The sequence below is a fragment of the Argopecten irradians genome, chromosome 8 (genome assembly GCF_041381155.1).
Source record: "Argopecten irradians isolate NY chromosome 8, Ai_NY, whole genome shotgun sequence".
NCBI classification, from domain to species: Eukaryota; Metazoa; Mollusca; class Bivalvia; order Pectinida; family Pectinidae; genus Argopecten; species Argopecten irradians.
In genome coordinates, this window is record NC_091141.1 from 12358352 (window position 1) to 12377865 (window position 19514).

The following is a 19514-nucleotide window of genomic DNA, read 5'->3' on the forward strand; positions in this document are numbered from 1 at the left end:
CGGACGAAAGACGATTTGAATAGCCCACCATCTAATGATGGTGGGCTAAAAAGGTATCAGAAGTAGCAATAACGCGTCCATTATGGTTCTTGTATCTACAACATTCAACTAAATTTTGTGCCATTCAATGTATAAGCGTACGACGATGTTTGGCTGAATTATATTCTTTCTTTTGATCTAGGTTTTCATTGACACTACCTCGTGTTTGGCCTTTAAGTTGAGCGTTCGTCCCTGTGAAGTTTGTTTCTTATTCGGTCATAGAAGAAGGAGTTGTGGTGGAAGTGATTGAGTAGGTATTGGGGCGGACGTACGATAGTTTTAACATATCGGTGCCCCATAATTGAGTGTTTGTTCCATGTAGTTATTGGATATAGGTGTTGTTATGACCATTTAAAAACGGACATTCAAGATCAGAGGAGCAACAGCGGTGCCTCGCCAAGTCAACGAGGGAATTTACGATAGAACAACAAGGCATGAACTGTCAATTATTCGCAGTCCGACTGTGATTTGCAGTAACCACTCACTCTCCATCTCAACAGCGTTCCCGTTAGGACTCGAATTAAGCGTTTAAACATTAGTAAAACTTTCATGAGGCTATTAAATTTGGATTCCGGGGGAAATATTTATAAAAAAACAAGTAACAACAATATTTTATATCAAATATATAATTTAATTTTAACAAATAAATCGACATACAATTTAATTGCATGCATATTGAACATAAAACATATTTATAATTCCAAACTTTTAAACTAAGTGAACAATTTAACTCTATTAAACAGCATCCATTAGAAGCATTTAAGACCTCGTATGACAATATCATGTCCACATGCCTGTGGATTCGAAAAAAAGAACATCTATATTAAGTTTTATTTGTTTTATCACTGGAGAAGCATTTGAATTGTAAGCAAATAAATTATTTGTATACATGTATATACATAAAAGAAGTATTTTACAGTCTGTTATGTGCTTCAATATCAGAAACAGCTTTCAGTTGAGTCAATTTATTCCGCTGAGAGTTATACATGACAAAGTTTTAGTCGTGTTCAGTTGTCCAATTAATCAATACCTTATTCTGTTTAATAAAACTAACTCTTAATTAGTATGTGTTACTAGCACTTTCTACAGTCGCTAACACGCAAGACCTTGAACTAACTACCAACCGTCAGTTGTTCAAAAGAGCCTTTAATTTCATGATATTTACTGAAGTCCTCTTTACAATGCGTAAATAACCGATATTACTTAAAAAAACTGCATCTTTGCATCATGACTGAATTTAGAATTTACGCCATATATTGTGTTTCGTTGTAGTTGTACAATGAGGGAGGGGATATTTACTGTTTCGTAAAGCTTTCGTTGATAGTTTTGTAGTATTAAATGATTTAGTTTAAGTATCATTACGATGTCAGGTCAAATTGAAACTTCGTTTATACACAAATCCACCTTACAAATTAGCAAAGTTGCCTACGGTAAACAATCGGAATAATATATGCATTTCGAATAATAAAAGCTCTAAATATAAAATCGAAGTAAAAAAAAAATCATTAAGGGTGGACATTGATACGATATTGAGATAAAAAGACTCTCATAGAAACAGATGTAAGGTATCTTCAGATTCAAAATAAAAAGTAATATCTTACAGAAATCAAATACATTACTGTATATTGTTATATTTCGCGGGTGCAATTTTTTGCGATTTACTTCTTTAAAAAATATTCACATGGGTTTATTTCTTCATCTTTGAAAGCGTCATTCATAGGACAGTCTGTCTAATTTTTTAGAGGTATAAAATTTCGCCAATTTGGATGAATCCACGAATTTTCCGAAATTAAAAACTCCGCAAATATACAACTATACAGTATGATCAGCTGTACATTTGAATATTATGCCATGAAAGACGTTTTTCAGTGGCAGATTCTAATTTAACGTATATGGATTATTTTTGTAGTAGGAATGACTGAAATACATATAATATATTAATTAATCCACAACACAATTATATTTAAAATACTCCAAAATCTGTATCTTGATTTACACCTTGTAGTCGCTTATACTTTATTTTTCTTAGTGAGAATGTAAAACAAACATTTTTCATAAATCATGGGACAGCTATGTGAAGCTGATTTAGTTGAGCTCCAGATAGAAATAGAAGAAGGTGGCGCAATAGTAGAACTCGATGGCCTAACACAGTCATTATTCTTGATTCTAATAAACGATGATACAAAGTACTGTATATGTCCACTTTTATCAAACAGACCTGAACAGGAGGTATTTGGAAGAATTTAATTTCCAGATAAATCAAATTATTGAGAAAACTTTTTAGACATTCATGAGTAAAACTATAAGTTCAATAACAAATCTACGGATTAATACAATATCATCCTCACTCCCGTAACTCCGGATATTGTTACAGATTTTGAACACATTGGACACGAAGTGGCGTGGATCTTATAGAGCACTAACGACGGACGGAAAGACACCCAAAGCTGTACCACTTTATTCTATATTACACACAGGCACTCTCTGTGATATGACCACATTGCACACTAATTATTCTGGCAAAGTTTACGTCACATTTTGGTAGAAAAGCACCATCACATACTTCTGTCATTCCAATACCTGTGAGGGTGTGAAGATCGGGCCCCAGAATCATGAAACAGCCTCAGACTTAAGATTTTGCTTGGCCAATCAAAAATGATGTAAATTTTTGTAACGTCTTCTGTGGTTGGCTAAGTCTAAACTGAAGACTGTTTTAGACGTAAGACCGTTTAACGATTTTGGAGCTACCATTACTACTGTGAAATATGTAACATAATAATTATCATACAGACAAGATCCTTTGATCCGCATCGTAACTTTTAACATCGGCCATGAAAGTAGCCAAGTCAACCCTAAAATTCTTCTTTTACTGCCACAAACATAATCCTTGCATCACCATGGTAACTATGAAATGACAAATAACCGTGGCATATGATCCATACCCTAGTACGGGGCTACCATGGTAGCTATAAACTTATACTTACATCACCACGGTAATTAAAACATTATCCTTACATTACCACAGTAATTAAAACATTATCCTTACACCATCCAATTACCTGTGAACTGATCATCACATCATTATGGTAACTAAAACATGATACGTCTCCATGATCACTATAGTCAGCCCTTTAAAGAGCTAATGGCAACTTTTACCTTGCATCAATATGGCAACTAAACCATGATGCTTATACTTCCATGGTAACCTAAACATTACATTACCATTGGCAGAAACCATTACATAACTCATTTACTACCATGATTGCCTTTGACTCTCTTTCACATCAACATAATAACATACTCACTATCACCTAATCAAAAATTGCAATAGTACCATAGCCTTGCCCCCTTATTAACATAACTATTATCATTTCCTTTTTCGCTATGCATGGTAACCTAATCCTTTCATAGAAATGGTCACTTGTCTTCTAACTTTATCGTTACTAGTTTCCATGGAATCTGCAATGTTATCATTAATATCACTATAGAATCTTGGACATGATCCTTATTTCTATGGTATTAACATTAACTTTATCTTTTCATCCTTATGTGTGTATTTTCAAATTTAAACCATACTACAACTACTTTCTTACATTGCCATGGTAACAATTAATTTACCCTTGCTTCATTTTGATAACAACATCGTCACCATGGTGAGTAACTCAGTGTTCTTGCATGCCTTTGTTGTCGTAACATGATCCTTACATCCCTACATTACTGGTAATTACTTCCAGTGTATTTTTAATTTGATACCAGAGAGATGATCAGGGTCATCATCGGAAGGACATGGTAACCTGTTGGACATCAGTGACAATGGCATCAGCAGATGAATGGATGACTTCGTGGCCTAGTATAGTACCTCCATCTAGAGCGTCCTGGCCCTCTAGCTGCTGCTGTGCAAGTTGCTACAAAGATCAAATATTCAGCTCCTTTGAGATAAGTAACATGAGCAACTATCATGAAGAAAACATATCAGTTGTCATATTAAGATATTTTTTATGCTTATGACAGAATTATGTATAAAAGAGAAAATGATACTATGCTACAGAATTCCTTGCAATCATTATAAAAAACAAGAGGCCCATGCGCCTTAACGGTCACCTGAGTTAGAATTTATAATGAAACAAATAATGAAACAAATTAAAGACATATAAACATTATATGCTGGGCCTTGAAGTTGGTCAGTGATTTATAAATTTGACTTTTTAGACTAAGAAGAGTATTTGCTTCCATCAAACATGTGAACTTAGAAGTATTTTTTGAAATTTTAGTCATTTTGACCCTGTTTGGTCCTGCCCCTCTGTTCCCCCAGGAGGTCATGGAGGACTGATATGGATGTTAAAATGCTATTTCTTAGGCTAATAATTCTAACCAAGTTTGACTCATTTCTTATAAAAATTGAGCAAAAAATGCTCATTAATGTGTTTTTCCTATATAAACTATAGTAAACTTAACCCCCTCCCCAGGGGGAAACTAGAGACCCCAGGGTCATATAATTCACAATTTTTGTAAAGGACCTTAAGACCTTTCTATCTATGAAGAGTATTTGATTCTATCACATCTGTGAGTAGAGAAGAAGATTTTTGAAATTTTACTCAATTTTACCCCTTTTGGCCCCTCCCACAGCCCCCTGGGGGATTGGGACCATATAATTCACAATTTTGATTGGCCTTATGCCTTAGAAGGTTTGTGCAAATTTTCATTGAAATTGCTTCAGCAGTTTTGAAGAAGAAGTCGAAAATGTAAATTGTTTACGGACATACGACGCACGACGACGGACAAAAGGCGATTAGAATAGGTCACTTGAGACTTCGTCTCAGGTGACCTAAAAACCAGGAAGTCAAATGAGGGTGTATTGCTCACCAGGGTTATATCAATGAATATGGAAAAAAATCTTCCTTTCAAAGAGGATCAGGGTAACGGAGGTAAAATCAGTTTAGATCAAACTTTGATATACATTTTGATCCCTTTCATTCAAGGTGGGTCATTTATATATCTATATTTCCCCTGATGGGCCATTTATGTAAAATGTCTCCCCGCCCCCACTAAGAATTTTTCTGGCCATTGGGTTATCATCTATCATGAAAAAGACAGAGCAATTAATTATGTTTCTCTTTTTCCTCTACAGTGCCAAAAGGGCCAGTGTCATAATATATGCAAAATCTGATTTAAGGCCCACTACCTTTCAAGAACAAAACAAAGGTTTCTTTAAAACATTAATAATAACAGAAAATATCTACCTATGGCCTAAGATGAGGTTACAACTCCAAACATATGAATGATTTCCTGCATAATATATGATAACAGTGGAGAGTCCTTTTGCTGTTTTGTGCAGTGATAGTCAACTACTGTGCGATATTTAGGACGACGACAGGAATCATAAGACGGCACGCATTATGAAAATTAACATTTTATTTATTTTAATCAAACTGTTCAGAAGGTGATGATATGTGTAGTATTAATGGTAAGTTAATAACTTTTGCGACTCTACAATATTATCGATCTCATTTTACATTCCCATTTAAAAAAAAAACATTTTGGAAAGGTAGTGGTCCTTTAAAGGAATTCTCTCGATTTCCCTTAGGTTCTACCACTCTGGCAGTCACTATCTATGCAAAATCTGATCCCCTTCCCCCAAGGATATGAATGATAAAATTTAGTGTAAACCCATTGACTGCTTTATGACTAGTACCAATTAAAAAGAAATGTTGACAGACGGACAGACAGATGAGGAACACTGCGCCATGGTGTAAGCTCACCAGCCATTTGGGCCATGTAGACTAAAAAACAATTACACATGAAATTATCTACACTACTATATAATCATATTTCACCTGAGTTTAGAGACAGTTGGTTTGTTCAATGAAGTTCATATCAATAGCCAGGTTCGAATTCATTAAAGGACAATTCCTGTGTATCTGATGTGTTGTGTCTGTGAAATGCGTTTATGTTCTGAGTGACTGCAGTATGTTAGTGTTTTACTGAAATCTTTGTATTAGTGGAACTATTTCATTTTAATAGTGCTACTATCTCACTGAAGCATGTCACCATACCTGGAGAGCTTCCAGTTGAGCTGGATCAGTTATAACGTAGACTTGCTGTCCGTTCTCGCCGACGGTGAGAGTTGCCACACCCTGCTGTGTTTGCTGCTGTTGTAACTGCCCTAGCAGCTGGGCAGCTGTTGTTTGTGTCTGTTGTATAGAAACAACAGTCTGTTCCTCTGTACCTAAGGCAGCAGGCGCTCCAACCATCAGGGAACTCTGCTGTGGAAAACAACACTCATAGTGTGGTCGACAAGAAATACACAAATTAGTTTATAAAAAGTATCATACTTTCATAATTTGGCTAAATGTAAAATACAATTTTTTTATAAAATATGAATACCACTCTCTTTCATTACTTAGCTGACAGGAAAATACAAATTTAAAAAAAAAACATCACAATTTAGCGGTCAATCTACATCTACTTTTTATGGGTCTTTTTCATCTGTATTGCCAAAAATAAAGTTTTTGAAAGTCATCCCTTTCAAAAATTCAATTTAAAATTTTATGAATACAAGACTTGAGATGTACACAGTAATAGGTAGATTACCACTATCACATTAAGCTTGGAACATTTAGCACAAGGTTTAATTTAACTTCTCTATTATGTAACTGTGAATTTACAGAATCGCTGTAGAGGACAAAAATGTTAAAAATATTTTTTTAAATAATCTGTTCATTTAGTTACAGGTATTAAAGTAACATTACACAAAGGTTGTGGTAAATGTTTTTGACAGAAAAGATTCTACAACTAGAATTCGGACACATGCATTTTGACAGTCAATATCAATCCAAATACTTCAGATTATCTTTTCCTGACAAACTTCAAACATCAGTAATATGATAAATGTTTCTGCCTCCAAATAAAATCTACCTGGACAGGACGGCATGAGATGGGACAAGTATGGGTAATAAAGTAAACCAAATTATTTTCACATTTCCATGTCTTGCAAATTTTCATGATAATTTAATCATCATCATTTCACTTCCTTTGTTTCTACTCTACCTTTTAAATGCTTGAAACTTTTTCGCAGTGGTTAATTTTTGCGATTTCAAAGGAACCACAAAATTTAATCGCACACAAAAATATGTTGGTTTTCAGTCCTTTATGTCCCTCTCCCCAAATTTCAAAGTAGGGACAGAAAACCCATGTCTTGTAAATTTCACCATTACAGAATAACAACTACCTGTAAATTAACCTGTAGGATAAAGAGTTTACTTACAGCTTGTTGGGCCTCTGATGTTGTTATCGCTATCGTTGCATCCTCTTGAGAAACAGTGCCATCTGGTGTTGATAATGCATATTGAAATTTGGCACGTTTCTCTGGTGGTTCATCCTCATCGTCTGCACATGTGATACAAAATTTCATATGTAAGCTTTCAACAAATTCTTCAAATTTTCTTGATAAAATTGTTATATAGATAATTTCAAGTATATGACTGCAACATGATACTTAGTACTTCCAATGTAATGCAAACATATGCCAATTTTTCACAAGCTAAACCTCGCAAATGATCATACCTGTAGATAAAGAATTCATTGCTTGCAATCTATTATATTTCAAAAGACTAAATCTGTAGGCATTGACAACTACTGAGAAGGCATGGTCGTTATAATGGAGTTTTACAATAGATGTAGCATGACTGATAGACATTGCAATAAGCACGATACATCTTAATAACAGGAGTTAACATTTCCTACCTTCAGGGTTTCGATGTTGAGCCAGTAATTGAGCCTCACTTTCGGGTGAGATATCCTCCCCATGTGCGGTGCGTTTGTGCATGGCTAGTGTGGAGGTCTGTCGGTACGTTTTTCCACAGTGATTACACACATAAGGCTTGGAGTGGGTGTGTACCACATGGTGCTTGTACAGACTAGAATATTCAGTAAACCTCTTCCCACACCCATGGACAGTACATACATAGGGCTTCTCACCTGTGGTGTAAAGTATCCTCTGTCAAATGAGTATACAGTTACAGTAACTCTAACTCGTCAAAAGTTACCACATCAAATTCAAACTACAAGCATCTCAGTCAACTTAAACCAGCAAAATATTTTTGACATGACTTTTCACTTCATGTGAACATCACATCACTTTCGTATCCTAAACCTAGGAAAACTTTAATTTATAAAAAGGTTATAGGTGCCATTTTTACAGTTACTGGATAAGGATTATAAGTTGCATCGGAGTACAAGCCACAGATGCCTTTTTTACAAATTTTTCAGCATTTGTATTGATATGCAATACTCTGTAGGCAAAACAACATTAGATCATAGAAAAAACTTTTAAGGCATGATTCACTTTTGATAATTTTTTGTCATTACCTGTATGTATGCGGATGTGGTTTTTGTAATTAGTAGCACTAGCAAAAGCCCGTCCACATCCTTCCTCTTGGCACACATATGGCCTCTCCCCTGTGTGGGTACGGATATGTACCTTCCTTATATTTGAAGTTGTGAAGGACCGATTACAGCCCTCAAATGGACATTTGAATGGCCGTTCTCCTAAACAAAAGAAAAAGTTAGTGATCATTTGTGTCAAAGTTTTCATCACGACTAACAATGCACACTTATTTACTCTTCAGGCATGTAAGTTTAAATATCTATTTCAGGTATAGGAACATAAAATTATAATTATCTTAAATGCTATATCTCGGATGAGTTCTCACCTGTGTGCGTTCTCACATGTTTTTGCAGATCCCCTGAAGTTTTAAAGGCTTTATCACAGCTTTCCTCTGGACATTTGTATGGCTTTTCTCCCGTATGGACACGGGTGTGACTCTTCAGACCGTAGCCTGTCGCAAACGCTTTGGTGCAGGAAGGAAACTCACATTTAAATGGTCTGTCGCCTGTATGAGATCTCTCATGCACCTTCATAAACAACATAAAAGGACATTACACAATCTTTGATTTAAGAAAATATATATATTTATGATACATAAGCTACCTCATTTTCCTCTCAGGTCCCTCACAGATTCCTTTAATCGTCCTTTCTTTCTCCTTATTAGTCCTGCAACTCATATATTAAAAAATATCTGCAGTCAACAGTCAAACCACTTTCCGCTTGGTGTTGGGACCAACCCAATGCATTGTTTCCCTCGGCCTCGGGGAAGCAATTCATTAGATTGGTCCAAACACTGTTGACTCCACATATTTTGAATATATGACTTGAAGGCCTGGGACTAAGTAACTTTTTTAGTGTAATCACATGGAATATGGCAATCCTATTTTCAACTGGATCATGCCAATATTTAACTTATCAATCCTCATTTATCTTTCATACATACTGCAGGTGCATCACAAAATGCACTTTTTAATGGTTTTTTTTCCCTAAACCATATGGTCGAGGGCATACCCAGAAGAGCAACTGATTTTGCTGCTCAACTAAGTACGATACTCTGACCAGAACTAGGTCGTCTTAAAATGATTTTATAATACACATACATAGTTAATTCCTGCATTATATGGCGAGCATGAAACTTCAGTGAGTCATTCACCTGAAAAAATATACTTATTAAGTGTCACTCAAATTTTCTTGTTTACTAAAGGTGTTGTTTATTGGATCTAATATAATTACCTTGAGGTGATGGTGGGTGGTATAGAGGCGGCCACACCCTTCAAAGCTACACTTGTAAGCTTTCTCACCAATATTGATAGGCTTGCCATCTCCAGTCACCCCCGCTGCTATCACAGTCTGCAGACAGAAAACAACATACTAAACTACAATGTCATTTTAGATTTTCTTTTCTTCATTTCAAGTTTAAGTATGTAACTGAGATGCACAGATCACATGACTACAACGTATCTCGATTACATGACTGAGCTATACAGATCACATGACTACAATATATCTCGATTACATGACTGAGCTATACAGATCACATGACTATGACGTATAAAGATCACATGACTTACTATGCTGTTGACGACTCCCCCAGCACCGTTAGCCACACTGACTGCCTTGGCTTCAGATGCCTGTACCATCTCTGTACATGTTTTCAGTTGTTCTGCTGATACCTACAAAATCATACACACATTCTGGTAATATATGTAGAATGTCTACCACTTTAATGTTTATTGAGCAAAGTGAATATAAGACTCCATCCTGATTTTATTTATATGACTGTAACACCTCCTTGTATAAAATTTTACAACTGAATCATGGATTCTACAAGTACAGACTTAATAAATGTATTATGGCCAGAAATCAGCTGTATGTGTCTTCCAAAGAGTAAAAGTCTAAATCTAAGAAAGGTTGTAAATGGAAAGAAAATCAATTACTAACAATACATGCATTATGATAATGTGTCCTTTGAAACCCGAGAGCATTATTGATGAAACTCATCCCATCAGTATGTAATGATGTCTATGATAAACTGTCACTTGGTCCTTGCTTAAACTAACAACCCAAATTACGAACTTATTAGGGACTAGCTCAGATAGACCAACTAACAAAAACTACAGGCAATGGTCATCATCTGACAAATAGTTCTCAAAAGGGCCTAAGTTAGACAAGTAGTACTAAGAAGGGCCTAAGTTAGGCTGATTGTTGGAGAAACACATACCTGAGTGGGCCTAAGTTAGACTGACCGTTTGGAGAAACACATACCTGAGTGGGCCTAAGTTAGACTGACCGTTTGGAGAAACACATACCTGATTATGAGTGGGCCTAAGTTAGACTGACCGTTTGGAGAAACACATACCTGAGTGGGCCTAAGTTAGACTGACCGTTTGGAGAAACACATACCTGAGTGGGCCTAAGTTAGACTGACCGTTTGGAGAAACACATACCTGATTATGAGTGGGCCTAAGTTAGACTGACCGTTTGGAGAAACACATACCTGAGTGGGCCTAAGTTAGACTGACCGTTTGGAGAAACACATACCTGAGTGGGCCTAAGTATGGCTGACCGTTTGGAGAAACACATACCTGAGTAGGCCAAAGTTAGACTGACCGTTTGGAGAAACACATACCTGAGTGGGCCTAAGTTAGACTGACCGTTTGGAGAAACACATACCTGATTATGAGTGGGCCTAAGTTAGACTGACCGTTTGGAGAAACACATACCTGAGTGGGCCTAAGTTAGACTGACCGTTTGGAGAAACACATACCTGAGTGGGCCTAAGTATGGCTGACCGTTTGGAGAAACACATACCTGAGTAGGCCAAAGTTAGACTGACCGTTTGGAGAAACACATACCTGATTATGAGTGGGCCTAAGTTAGACTGACCGTTTGGAGAAACACATACCTGAGTGGGCCTAAGTTAGACTGACCGTTTGGAGAAACACATACCTGAGTGGGCCTAAGTTAGACTGACCGTTTGGAGAAACACATACCTGTGTAGTAAGCTGCTCCAGACTAAGAGGAGCAGAGTCAAGGTTAGCCGCGTCCCCAAACAGAGCCTCAGGTGTTGGGTGGGAAATATAGGCTGTAGTACCATCTTCTAACTGTATGGCTTGTAACCCCTCTACAATGTACAAAGTAAATATTTGTAAATTTATCTCCCATGGGCTTTTATTGTTATTGAGCTTACAAAACTTCTGAAATTGAACAATACATGAGGAGTTTAATCAAAGCATGAGTAGACTTGTTATGTGTTGGATACCTAGAACTAGTGAGATATCTATTTTTTAATTATGTCGTCATACATGTTTAATCTAGACCATTATATTATGAATAAGTATTTGAAGTTTCAACAACAAATTATCAACTTTAAGCATAATTTTATTTTGTTTAAATTTCCACACAACATCCTTAAATAGTACTTTTAGTTGATCCATTCTGAAATAAACAGTTCACCCTTGACCTTATGAACAAGGTCATCAATGACTTACCTTTTGGCGTTGTATGTAAATAAGCTGTTGTGCCATCCTCTAATTGAACAGGCTGACCATCAGTCATGTGAGCGTGACTTTCTGCCAGTGTCTGACCATCCACGATGTGTGTACCGTCCACCAGGGTCATCTGCTGGACCTGAAGTTGGTGTATATCCTTCAGGTCAACTTCATCGGTCATATTGTCAGGAGCTGTTTCAATCTGGCTTGGTAAATTGGATACTGTAATAAGATCCATAATGTAAATATTTAGTTTGCGTGAAACAGCCTTAGTACTGATTGTCCATATCATACTACTGATGTATGTATATCCTAAGGTTTATTCAAGGGAGGCAAATGAGCAAGCTTTAGACTTATAGTAGTTGAAGTCATCATCTAATTATGTCATGGACTACAGGCCTTAGGCTCGCTCAAAATAATACCCCATACCTTATAACTAAAATGGTGATAGGTAGGATTATTATCAGAAATTTTTTAATAAAACACTCTATTTTAGTATTTTATTAGACTTTGTCTATTAAAAATATTTTAACTAAATTTATGTTCAGTTTGAATAGAGAAAATACAATAAGACATCATTTTAACATAAAGATGTGTGTCATCTCAGAGTCATATTAGATAAATCAAATCATTCTGTTTAATTGAATGTTATTTTTTAAAACAAGAAAAACTCCCACCTATATTTGAATTTTGAATATCAATGCTCTCTCAGAGCGTATGCTGTATTTGCATGTTACAGAGTTATCTACCCTTATCTGGGTGGGTACTCATTGTGATGTCATGTTTTTTTTATGATTGTAACATCATATTTTAAAGAGAAAACAACACAATTTCTGCATACATAGTAATAACCTCACAACAAATACCTATCCACAAGGGAAATAACTCTGTTAAATTCAAACATATTGACCTTGACTTAGTCCCTGTACCACTGCAGTACTGCCATCCTCTAAGGTTATGGTCTGGCCCTCCAGAAACTTCCTCCCTGTCAAACAAGAAAGTTTACATATGTCTTAATAAACATCTTTTATTTTGTCAGGATTCGGTGCTTGAGAAAAGTATATCACCAGTAAGGATAGTTTGTTTCTGCTAGCAACTTTATTTGAATTATTTGACAATACCATACATCACATGAAATTTTACTATGTTGGATTTACCTCACAGAAATCTATGTTTGATTCAAATAGAAACAAATGAACACTAAATTGTAAAGGTTACAGGTATGAACAATTGGTTTAGTTATAAAACATATTCAACATATGCAGGTAGGGTCATGATCAATGTGGCTTGCTTGATTTGTGCTCTTCTCAAAAGGGATGTTTCCCCACAGGATCCTCCAGTTCATAGACAGAAGAGCTTAAGCTTCCAGAGGCAGAAGAGCAACAAAACAAGTGATCAAAAGTTATATACAGCAAAGCTACTTGCTGTCTGGGAAGCGTCCTATGTACATGTGGTGTGGGTGGTCCTTATTTACCTTTGGGATGCTGTATAAATGCTGTAGTTCCATCGGCAAGTGTTACAGCTTGTACAGTCTGGGCAGTGTTGTCAGCTGGGATCAAACTATGATCCGGTATGGACACTGTCACACCCAGCTGTTGGGGGTCAATGTCATGTACAAGGTCTTCCTCCATCTAAAACAAACACAATGAGGAAATATATGTCACAGCATTTAGTCAAACAGTACAGAATCAAGAATAGAAATAAAGCATTAGACACAAATTGTAAATTACATTAAGCTTAATCATTTTTTTAAAATATATTTTCATTGATTTTATCCTTTAAGATCACATTTCTTACATTTAAATCTATTCTATCTCAGTAAAATCAATATTGGAAAATATATTCAATTTCATCTGTGGTTAAAAGTTTGCCAATATATTTTATTTTTTTTCGAAGGGTGGTCTTTTTTATCAAAATTACCTTTCCTTTCCCTTTATCAAGTCATGTGAGCTTATGATTAATCTTTTGTAAAACATTAGTTAGTGTCAATCTTACCCCATGGCTTTGAAGTAGAAGTCCAATTACCTCCCCTTCTGGCATATCATTATGGATGCCCACGTTTGGGTCGACCACAATGGAATCAGCATTATCGCCCACTTCAGAATTGTCTACATTAGGTTCAACTTTAATGTCATGATTCACTTCACATAGTTCATTGTCTTCAGTGTCATCTTCTAGAGCCCCGTCCTCAGGTTCAGGGTGGTCAGGGGGATCATCCTCCGTGATCTGACCAGGCACATCCCCAACATGGCCTATCCCCTCAATAACAATACTATCCATCTCTTAACTTGGTGGCAACATTATTGACCAATGGTGACACATTTTTCTGTAAAAAAAAGAACACGTACAGTTTACCATAGTGATTTTTGTCAGTTTAACATTAAGAAACTGGAGTTACTTCAAAATAAAGGGAAAGTGGTTAAGTTGAGACTGCATTTGAAATAAAATTAAATGTCTGCAGAATCTTAACTGACATTATTTATGGAAATACATTTGAATAGACAAAAATTTCAATTTTGTTTCTATACAAGAGATAGCCTGCCCCCAGACACAACTTTCATTTAATATTTTGTCTATACCGATCACAGGGCGTTCAGAAGACCCCGAGAGTATGCTTTTGTCTCCCAAAAATCAGATTTCATTGACTCAGTTTGAAGCACATGTCTACGTGTGATATGTTTTACGTTCATTCTCCACTAAATGTACAGATTCCATTATTAAGTGTCCTCTATCAATATCGGGACTTAAAAACCATGTTTGTATATCATGTTTGTTTCACACGTAAAATATATTGATTGATCTTTGGAAATAATCAAGTGTTGTTCCTCTGACCAATTAAGATTTTTCTCATCATCACATTAAATATGGCTCTCGTGACGAATTTCGACTGTCCTCTTAAGCTATAATGTATTTCATAAATCAACTGTGACTAAGGAAATGGGTAAATGTTACATTTTTTTCTATCATATCATAGATATTAGCATACGCAATGAGAATAGACAAGTATTGGCACACAAAATGCTTAGATATTTTTTATGTAACTCATTTTATCATTGTCACAAACTATGCTGGCAGATACGTTACAAACAAATAAAATCATGTACACAATTAATGTATTATCAAATGTCCACGTTTTCTCCGTGATAATGAACTTTAATCTGTATACTAACTTTTACCTTTATGACAAGGACACATCCATTAACAATTAAATGGACAGGTGCGATCTAATCTTGAAAATATACATGTTACGCAACGACATCAACAGATACGTTACTACTATGTACTTGATTACCTAAGATGCCACTTTCCCACAGAGATAAATTCACATCACAGTTTGAAAAGTATAGAATACTAAGTGTTACAATGTTTGTGGTTTGGTCGACAAGTCACACGGTGTCATTTAAATGATGAGAGGGGTTAGTGTCGGTCAGTACGTTACCGACAGATACGTTATGAAAAAATACCCATATCGACAGAAATTCTCACGCTTGTCATAAAACATTCGAAATTAGCTTAACCACGTGGCAAGTGTCCGAGAGTTTGTCAATAGTTTACAAGCGGGAAGATTCGTTGTGTTGCCAGTGTTGGGAAACTCGAAATAAGAAAAACTTTTACTTTCCTTTAGTATATACCTGTACATAGTAACATATATATACATTTCTGATCATAATCACGTGATTTCTAACACTAGTTAGCTGTATTGATTAAGCTATTAGGTATATAATTAATTGTTAAATGTATAAATCACATATCAAAATAGTAACGTATCTGGTATAAAAGATCACGTATCTGTTTGATGAAAGATGTACCGTTAACTCTAATATTTAGTGTAAAACTAATAAAAATACTGTTACATCGACTAATTCAAATACATTTTATAGCCAGATATTGTTAGAATGTTTGTTATACTAATGATACGGTAATGTGATATATAAACATGAAATAACGTATCTGTTTATTTGGTAACGTACCTGTCATATTTGGTAACGGATCTGTACTTTTGTACGTAAACCTTAATTTGAGTGAACTTGGTTTCATTTGTAGCAATTTGTTTCAGACTAGATATGGTCAGAAAATGTAAGTTTAGGGTTGTTTGTGGCAATCAAGTATGACGGAGACTGATACGTTTCTCAGGTGAAGGAAGGCGAGGACAATGAGAATGAATTATTCCTTTGCTTCATGTCAAAAAACATCAACAAAGGACAAGTGAGGTTTCGTTGGCCAATAATATCAGACGAACTGTTTATCATGAGTTATCACATCTACCTGTCAGTCGTGCGGGTCGTTTTTTCCCAATTAAATGACAAGAACGCTGAAACCATCCGCAGTCAATGGGAATCGGTGTAGACAGATACGTTACCAATATGGTAGAAACATAATCATCTCTTCATCGACGCCGCTTTCAATAGTTTTGATCTATCGTTTGATAATTTGATGTTGTAGTTTTGACTACAAGTTTTGAAGCAGATTCGTGTTATTGAATTCGTTTATTTTCTAATACTTCATAAAGACATATACCAAGAGAACAGATACGTTATCGCTGCTAATTTAGGCAAAAATCATCTAAAGTATTGCAGAGAAGTGAAACCGCTGAAAAGTACGTTTTCTTTAATGCATTTTGACGAATTTATGAAACAGAAAAACATAATAATCCTGTCAGATTTCTACAGTCATATATTAAGTATGTTGTAACATATACGTTACTGTTTAAAGCAGGATTTTAATGTCCTATACAGTAATTTGTGATTTATACGAATACAAAATTACTGACATGTACTGATGCAGATAAAGATACAGTTTGATAATAAGGAAAAATGTAGAAACAAAATACTTTGGCACTATTTTTATATGAAACTATTCGAATACACTTATGAATCATACAAACCAATATTCACAAATGAACTTTTCATGACTGCAATTGATAAAGACAAGTTGCTTTCGAGACGGACAAATGGCTTTGAATGGAAAGAAAAGTCCAAAACCAAAGCGGAAATTCAGTTAAAGTGTATATTTTGTGGCATTTCTAATGACAAACCTCAATTTAGTTCATTTTAACAAAGTCACGTATCTGTTCTTTACCAAAATATGATGGTTGACTGTAACAATTATAACTTTTCTTTGAGTAAAGATAGGAGCCAGCCCTTTTGGATTTAAAAAGTAGAGATATTTGCCAAACAAATGACAATACATAAGAACTTTGTTTTCAATTTTCATATTTTATGTTTTCATTTCTGAAAACATGCAAATTAGTGGAGAATGAACGTTTAATTCTTCAGATTTGTGATTTGACACCTGAGTCTGCTAAAGTCAAGGGTTAATTGGATGCCCTGGATCATGAAACAATCATATTTTGATTACGATGTCATTATTACCTGCGATATCCTAATAGTGTTATTTTACATTTGTCTTAATTTCAATATTGATGACATTGCCTATGACAAATGGATTTCTGTTGTTATGTAAGACCATTTTGATCGTTCTGGATAAAGTTTGATGCTGAAGACTAGATACTTATAAGTAAAGCCATCAAAACTACAGTATAAAGAGGTCTTTCATTGATTAGAAATTAAATCTCTCTTCTCATCTAATCATGCACTGCAGATGGAGATTATTACGGACTCAATCATGATCCTGCATGCATGTGAATAAGAGTAACTGTGACAATGACTTTCAAATCAGGTGAATCCTTCAATGACAAGTAGGATTGTATATTCCATTAACCTAAGACACAAGAGTACATGTACACTTAAAGTTCAAAAAGTGCAATAGTTCTGAATCGGGTCGATCGCTTACAACCATGGCATGTTCATGCATTAATCAATTGGAATACATCAATTCATCTAGTGCTTTTCTTTGCACCTATTCCAGTATCATTATAATTTGTAACAGGGAGAGGGTAGGTGTGCCACCAGCTCAGGTTTTATATCGACTCATGACCCTGGACTTACAGGTTTTCCATTCTACTGATTGTGTTGAGCTTAACGGAAATTCCCCCTATAGTAGTGTAAAAAGTCGACTGTATCACTATAAATATGCACAATTAAAACCTGGACTAGGCTAATCTTATAACTGGCTGCTGTTCAGAGGTCTTGGGTTTGAACCCTGCAGGTGCTCCTCTGCAACACCGGTGTGATAGGCTATTTATTACTGATTAATTTGAATAACTAAATAAATGCCTCTGCGTCTGGGAGATTTTTCCTTAGTTAATATCATCTAAGGGTCATATTAAGCAAGACTACTGTGGGTCTATTAAGGGCTATGCTTAGTAGTGTTAGCCTTAACTTGGTATGTCGATTTACATGGGCCTGAGCTTACTGTTACGATAAATAGGTCAACGACTCGGCACATCATTCACAAAATGACTAATCAAGAACCCTCCACTATATTTTTAAGAAATGGAATCACATTTTTTTATTATTGTCAGTCTACTTTCATTTTCGAAAACAAATTTTGTCTCCAAGAGACAAACGCAAGCCTAGCTTGTAACGACTCGAGAAAGAATTCGCTTCGTGTGGTCGTCTAGCAGGAAGGTCTCCATCTTGAATGTTTTCTGAACACGACCGTTTGCTCGTTTTTCGTGTTTAAATAGCAAAGGACACAAATCTTAAAACATTTTTATAGGCCACATGATGTCTGATGCTCTAATTTCATCAATCCCAACAGCCACTCTGCTGTTGACAGTATGCACTTTGAACACTGGGAAAACTTACCCAAAAATCCTCACTACCTAGACCGCCATGCAATGCTCTGTCTTCCGGCCCGGATCATGGATATTTAAAAATAAAATGCTAAGTGCGTATCGCAGCTGTCGTCAGTTTATCTATCAATTTCCCTGGTATGTAGCATTTTGCAAAATGGAATAAGTTAATTACTAAAATTACTCACCAAACGTTCATTATAAACCGTTACGTTCGAGAGATTCCGTCACGTATATTACAATATGCATATCGTTTTGAAATTATTAGCATATATGTGACGTCACAATGCTTAGTCGTGTAGACTTGCACAAGACCCAAGTCTTAATCGCCATTTATTTTTTACACCGCTGTCAATCGTATATCTATTCATTATTCATTAAATCACAAAATTAATCAATTTAGTACAGCAATTAGAATAGTTTCAATGGTCAAATCATGCTAAATAATGGAAATTTTATTAAATGATTTTGAACATGCGAAATATCCGTAAACGTTAAAATGTCCAAAACTTGTTAATGTTCTAATTTATCACAGAAAATTATCTTATTTACCTTGACACATGTCTTTAAATACTTGAATCTGTGTAGAACAAAATTATTAGAAACATGTTTTAAGTAAACTTTCTAATCTAAATAATCAATGCTATTTTCTGCCATTTTACATTGAAATTGGGCTAAAAAAATAATAATTTATGTCTGTCAAGGACGTATATGAGATAAATCCTTGTGTCTGTGAACGGTTACCCGACCGACCCTAATTTTTTACCCCCGACCCTATTTTTTCCCACTTTTCTACGAAACAAAAAAAAGTCGGGATTTCGATCTCGGACTCCGGTTCCGGCAATTATTTTAGAGTGAAACACACTGAAAAAAAATCCTCTCGACCTACCCGGACCCGATT

At 35.5% G+C, this 19514-nt stretch overlaps 1 protein-coding gene across 4 annotated transcripts; it reads right to left on the bottom strand.

Moving 5' to 3' along the window:
- Positions 1 to 649: 649 nt before the first annotated feature.
- LOC138329395 (zinc finger protein 76-like) lies at positions 650 to 18879 on the bottom strand. 4 transcript variants are annotated; one of them, XM_069276353.1, is made up of 14 exons: positions 18802 to 18879; positions 13912 to 14242; positions 13391 to 13547; positions 12827 to 12901; positions 11917 to 12138; positions 11419 to 11549; positions 9997 to 10098; positions 9659 to 9775; positions 8751 to 8952; positions 8407 to 8586; positions 7783 to 8016; positions 7304 to 7425; positions 6093 to 6302; positions 650 to 3944 (listed from the first exon to the last, which is right to left on the bottom strand). In XM_069276353.1, exons 2-14 carry the CDS (start codon positions 14194 to 14196, stop codon positions 3813 to 3815), a joined length of 2169 nt encoding a protein of 722 aa, XP_069132454.1. In that variant the 5' UTR covers positions 14197 to 14242; positions 18802 to 18879; the 3' UTR covers positions 650 to 3812. The 4 variants fall into 4 exon arrangements, with proteins under 4 accessions (XP_069132454.1, XP_069132456.1, XP_069132453.1 ...); XM_069276355.1 differs by lacking the exon at positions 18802 to 18879 and adding an exon at positions 18627 to 18778 and having other exon boundaries at positions 6093 to 6299; XM_069276352.1 differs by lacking the exon at positions 18802 to 18879 and adding an exon at positions 18627 to 18778.
- Between the last annotated feature and the right edge of the window lie 635 nt (positions 18880 to 19514).

Bases quoted from the DNA above. Each gene is read 5' to 3' on its own strand.
- LOC138329395 (XM_069276353.1), bottom strand. From the start codon at position 14,196: ATGGATAGTATTGTTATTGAGGGGATAGGCCATGTTGGGGATGTGCCT. The intron at 12,139-12,826 runs GTCAATATGTTT...ATCTTATTACAG, and splicing joins GGTACAGGGACTAAGTCAAG to TATCCAATTTACCAAGCCAG. The intron at 8,587-8,750 runs GTGAGAACTCAT...TCTTTTGTTTAG, and splicing joins ACATGTGAGAACGCACACAG to GAGAACGGCCATTCAAATGT.